The 6000-nt window shown below is 37.7% G+C and overlaps 1 protein-coding gene across 3 annotated transcripts in view; it reads left to right on the forward strand.

Annotated features, from left to right (window-relative positions):
- The window catches only part of JMJD1C (jumonji domain containing 1C), a 322492-nt gene extending 320836 nt beyond the window's left edge, over nucleotides 1-1656 (forward strand). For all 3 annotated transcript variants that reach the window (XM_045069890.1, XM_004765693.3, XM_013063046.2), the window contains 2 exons: nucleotides 281-412; nucleotides 734-1656. In XM_045069890.1, the coding sequence (XP_044925825.1) occupies nucleotides 281-412; nucleotides 734-823 (222 nt within the window). In that variant the 3' untranslated portion in view covers nucleotides 824-1656. The remainder of the gene's footprint in view (nucleotides 1-280; nucleotides 413-733) is intronic.
- Nucleotides 1657-6000: the final 4344 nt, after the last annotated feature.

A 6000-nucleotide genomic window follows, 5' to 3' on the forward strand; every position in this document is an offset into this window, starting at 1 on the left:
TGACTAAATGGTAAAGCAGATACCTTCCAGTTAGCTTTTTTGTTGTTGTTGCTAAAGTAATACCAAAAAGTCACCTTGACTAAACTGATAATTTAGGATCTGATTATCAGCCTCTCTGAAGGATTCCTGGAAAAGTTCTGTTCTTTTCATTATGTAAAAATATTTCATTATATTAAGTCCTGTTCTGCTTTGAAATGCATTTGATGTTTTGGGGAAAATAAGTTCTCTGATAGTGCTGCCTCCTAAAATTGAAATTTCACTGTTTTTGTTTTGGGGATAGGTACAGAATTTTCACAGCTGTATTCAGGTAACTGAAGACTTTGTGTCTCCAGAACATCTTGTACAGTCATTTCACTTAACACAGGAACTGAGACTTTTGAAGGAGGAAATCAATTATGATGATAAACTACAGGTAAGAGACGAACTTTCTAACGAGCTCCTGCTCTGCATGACTTTTCAATTCAGAAATAGGAAACCTGCAGAACTGCTTGGGTAATCACTGCCTAGTTTGTCATAATTGAATAGCAACCACATGTTAACAATATGCATTTAATTGTATGATTTTTAGTGACCCTTATCCTGACTTGCGGTTTAACATTTTTAACTATGACATTTGTTTTTCTTGAATTTGGCTTTGTTTCATTAAGGAAAAAAAAATTTTTAATATAGCAATTTTCATTTGTTAGTTTTTATCTCCAGCTGAAGTGATTAGAAATGCCAACATCTCTTTCAGGTTAAAAATATATTGTATCATGCAGTCAAGGAAATGGTGAGAGCTTTGAAGATACATGAAGATGAAGTAGAGGACATGGAAGAAAATTAGGTGTCCAGTTTGATGTTTTTAGGCCATTGAACTGGAATCACTTACTCTTGAACGATGTTACGTATGCACATTGACTTAAGCTTCATAAAACCATCAGTGCCAAGAAATTCTCTTTTGTAGTAATTACTTGTTACTGATACCGCAGCAGTATAGCATATGTCACAGCCCCTGTGATTCAATGTTAGTTATGAAAACAAGCTAAATTTATAAAGCAGCGCTTCCTAGCTGTTTTTGTATTATAGTGTATATGATGTTTGTGAAAATGCCAGATTTAAAATGATGTATTTATTTTTGAAAAAAACAAAACACAAAATTCTATGCTATATTGTTGATCAAGTGTAAATGTGACCTTGTACAGTTTACTAAAATAACTGATATTTTTCACTACATTGAGACAGTTACTGTGAGAATAGGACACAAACACCAGCTATTGCCTGCATTTGGGAAATTGCTGAATCGCACAGCATTCATGTCATAATCAGAAAATTACTGCCAAATAATTGTAAAATTTGTAAAATATGAAGTATATAAAGTAGATACTAAATAAGGACACTTCAATATTTTGTTGAAGCTATTGACTGTACAATTAAACATTTTCAAAAGGTGTAATTTATTTAAAATTGTCTCATTTTGGTAAAATTTATGTGAACTTTTAAAGCTAAATATTAAACTTAATATGCTATGTAAATATATACATATATACATTTAATGATGTATTTTTTTAAAACATTGGCTTGCTTTTATTTGTTAAAAGTGCAAGTGTTACATATGGCTTTGTACATTAAAGTTGAAAGGGGTTTTACATTTTCCATTAAAAGGACTTTATCAGAAAATGGCTTGTTCCAGAGTTCTTCCTTCTAACCTACTACTGGGGATTCATTGTCGTAATGACTGCTTGCATTTTCTTATGATAACATTCTCTTCTGGAACATTTCTCCTTATAAGTTTCCAGCTTTTCTATAGATTTTATGAGCTATCATAAGTGTCTCAACTTACTTGTGCTGTGGCCCAGCTAAAGAAAGGAATACAGGTAACTCCCATTTGTTATTTATGAACACTTTCTCATTGAAAGAAGAACCCATAAATGAATTAAAAAGCCATGATTATGAGCATATGTGATCTGTTTCAAGTAAGTGTTTTTCATAGCAGAGATAGCTGATAATAGAGTTTTGTGGGTGGGAAGAAGTCCAGGAAAGCAGTGGTAGGGAAGAGGCTAACGTCAGCCAGCCTCAGTTGAATATGAGTCCTGCTTGGTAATTTGTTTTAATTTTGAAGTCTTGGTTGGTTTTAATAGCTGTTCCCAGTTGGCCACTTTGAGGTTCACATTGCCCTATCTGAATGCTCCCAGAAATAATGTAGTTCTCCACTGACACCTGCAGGATATTGAGGGGACAGCCTTTTATCTTCATCTAAAAGAACAGTTTAAAAGAAAAAGTAAGTAGCCCAAGTTGTGACCTTTCAAGTTGCTTGGTTTTTATCCTGTTGTTTATATCTACCATTTTTAGCTCCATGTGAACTATTTATTATATCACCTTCCACTCAGGCAGGATTCAGCCAGGAATGTGAGCAGTTACATTTCACATTAATGCCCCATGTGGCATAAGGGTTAATGGGAGGGATGATGACTACTTGGGTAGAAAAACTGGGCTGAGGCACAGTTAAAATGATTATGTGAATCTTCTGTAAGTTTTTGACTTTTTAATGTTTTTCAAAACATGTTTCATTGCATAAATGGCACTTCTTGCTTAACACTTTCAAAAGTCCTATTTAATTTTGTGGTGAAATTAATTTCAAGCCCAAGATAATAATACTGGAGTAGACTGTCTGCTCGTCCCCTAAAGTCTACCAAGAACCCAGAGGCTTACGCTGATTTTCTTCCAAATGGTTTTGCTTCTTTGGCTCTTGTTTGAGCCACCTTTTTCACCATACTACAAACCCTACAGAATAGCTAAACTAAGGCAGTGTGGCTTCTTTCAAAGGAGACTCATCTGATAAGAGTATTTGATTCTATGCGTGGTCTGAACTTCATGCTAGTGACGTAATTCGTGGTGAGGCAGGTAGGATGAATGAACTATAGTGCTTACTAAAAACATCTGACTTTGGGACGGCTGGCAGTTGTGTTACTTATCAGACTGCTGATCAATTGCTCCCTGATGCAGCAATTCCTCTGACCATTTACCTTGTTCCCTCCATCCTTTTGCTTGACTCAGATGCTTCTCATATATGAAACCATCTGAGCATGTCTGTTTCCTCCTGATGGTGATAGAGAGTAAGTAATAAATGTGTAGCATAATCTGAAAAGCCTCAGGGAGACTTAATATAGGGAAACTTGTGCTGAATATTTAGGGCCCTCCCCTTTTAGTGTAATTTTAGACCTGAATATGAATTCCTTTTCCTGACCGAGGAATTACATGAGTCCAAATCCATTTCTCTTTTGCCAACACATTCTGAGACTACAACACGCATAAAATGTCTAGTTTCTTATTACTTCCCTTTGGTAGGTGGAATGCGGGTTTAATGATATCTCTGTAAGATTAGTGAGCTTCAGAAGAAAAATACACTCTCCTACTTCTACTTTGCTTATTCTGTGTGTGAACACATACCAAAGATACAGAAACATAAATTTAACATGTTCTTTCTCTAGATGCCAGCCTATCAGAGATATTCTGCCAGACTAGACCAGGAATGTTGACCACAGAAGAGGGGGGAAAATAAACCGATTCAATTACCATTCTACAACTACACTATGCACTATGAACTGGGGTATAGCAGGTGGCCAAGATTCAGGCTCAAGTTACGACATACCTGGTTACACAGTAATCTCAATAGTGACACCTTGAAACTATATGAAAGATACAGGAACTAAGTATTTTGGCTTTTATAGTAATCAACCTGGTTCTTTTAATGAAAGCAAAGTGACTTTCAAACAAAAATGAAATGTAGGCAAGCTCCAGGCCACTGGCTGCATACAAAGAGATTCCCTTTCACAGCTGACTTAAGCTGTTCACGGCAGTTCTCTGTAAATAAGCCAACCAGCTGCAGTTAAGACTGGAGGATTGCCTGTCTTTTCTGTGTCTTGTCTTTGAAAAAGATCTCAGCCCTAGGGTCAGTGGAGGGGCAAATCAAGAATGGTGTGTTGTATGGAAGGGTGACAGCTGACTCCATTTTGGGAGGAGGTACATTCTGAGGACAAATGAGTCCCAACAATGCTGTCCTGGCCCCTAGTCTTGGACCCTCGATTTGACAGATGCTGAAAAATTTGGAGAGCTGGGTCAGTGAACAAATCAAATGAAGAAGCACAAGTTAAGATGGGCACGGACTCCAAGGGGACCAGTATAGTCCTCTGCTAATCTAGTGAGGATGATAGCTGCTTCACAGGTCCTATCAAGCTCTGTTAATACAGGAATGAGGAAAAAGAACAAGATTAATGTGAGCATTTTTGTTCGCAAACTTTTTTCCAGATGTAAATACTAAAGGTCACCCTATAACCAAGTCTCGGGAAAGGAAATTGAACCCCTTGAATTCCATTATACTCAGTCCCTAAAAATCACTGTACTGTGCTGAGTCCAGTAAAAACACCACAGGACTTAAAAGGGGAGAAAGGGAGGATTTGGGCATAACATTGAAAAACTTTATCAGTAATACATTTGAGACGATAATGTCTTACATATGTTACATGTTTAAGTAGATTAACAATATAAAATAAATATGGTATATTATCTTTAAAGATTTTTATTTATTTGTTTGACAGAGATCACAAGCAGACAAGAGAGTCAGGCAGGGAGAGAGAGGGAAGCAGGCTCCCTGCTGAGCAGAGAGCCCGATGCGGGACTCCATCCCAGAACTCTGGGATCATGACTTGAGCTGAAGGCAGAGGCTTTAACCCACTGAGCCACCCAGGCGCCCCAATATGGCACGTTATCTTGAAGAAAACCAGAAATTTGCTTTGGAAATGGGCATCAGAATGCTTGCTGCTTGTGACAAACACTGTGAAGTGGCCAAAATAGGGTTCTATGAGATCAGAAGTAAAATGTTAACACCAGATGCGGATGGATGGGTGGGACTAAATGTTATCATGAAGGTTTAGGTGGTGCAGTTTTCTGCACTCAAGTTTTTCTTGAAGACAAAATTGCCCCTTAAGCAAACAAAATGCACATCATGCTCAGATTGTTTCCTATAAATTTATGTTTATAGGGACAAATTTGCATTTTCAAAACAATACTTACCTCTGAACTGACTGTACAACAAAAGATTTTTCAAACCAAAGCTTTGAGCCAATGAAGCCCTAGGGTTTCAGGAACAAATTCTAGTAATTTAAAAATTTGGTATATCTGTTGAATTGTTTAGGCCCTGACTTGATGCATCATCTCATGTTCCCTCCCAGAGAAGAAACATGGCTGTTGAGCCCAGTGACTAATGTTATGTGTTCTAAAAGAAATGTATAAGTTCTAGAAATCATGGGAATTTGCTGTTCATTCCTTGTTGATGGAACTTTTGAGGAAGTACATAGGACATACTGGCTTTCAAGTATGCTGAGTTAGGAGTCCACATTTCGTTCTAAGTATTCCATTCACATCTTCCCAACCAATAGCAGTTTTCTTGAATTTTTCAAATTTATTGAATTTCCAGCATTGATTCCTCATCTTCCTGGTGTTCAACACATTTTCTGTGGTGCTCAGTGAGCTCAGTGTCAACTGAAGAGGGAGAAGGGTTTATTTAAAAGGGAGAAAGGGGCGCATGGGTGGCTCAGTGGGTTAAGCATCTGCCTTCGGCTCAGGTCACAATCCCAGGGTCATGGGATTGAGCCCCAGGTACTATAAAAAAGAAAAAAATATGGGGCACCTGGGTGGCTGAGTGGGTTTAAGCCTCTGCTTCGGCTCAGGTCATGGTCCTAGGGCCCTGGGATCAAGCCCCGCATCAGGCTCTGCTCAGCGGGGACCCTGCTTCCCCCTCTCTGCCTGCTTGTGATCTCTCTCTCTCTCTGTCAAATTAATAAAATCTCTTTTAAAAAATTTAAAATAAATAAAAATAAAAGGTAGATAGGGATGACCACTAATTGAATGAAGCTCAAACCATTTTTGATTGTTAAAAACCTCAGCAGTCTCGAAAATTACTTCTTTTTCCTGGATTTCTCAAGATATGTACCAAGTATCATGTACTTCATACCAAGTATGAAG

The sequence above is a fragment of the Mustela putorius genome, unplaced genomic scaffold (assembly GCF_011764305.1).
Source record: "Mustela putorius furo isolate JIRA1106 unplaced genomic scaffold, ASM1176430v1.1 tig00003949_pilon_pilon_pilon, whole genome shotgun sequence".
Lineage (NCBI taxonomy): Eukaryota > Metazoa > Chordata > Mammalia > Carnivora > Mustelidae > Mustela > Mustela putorius.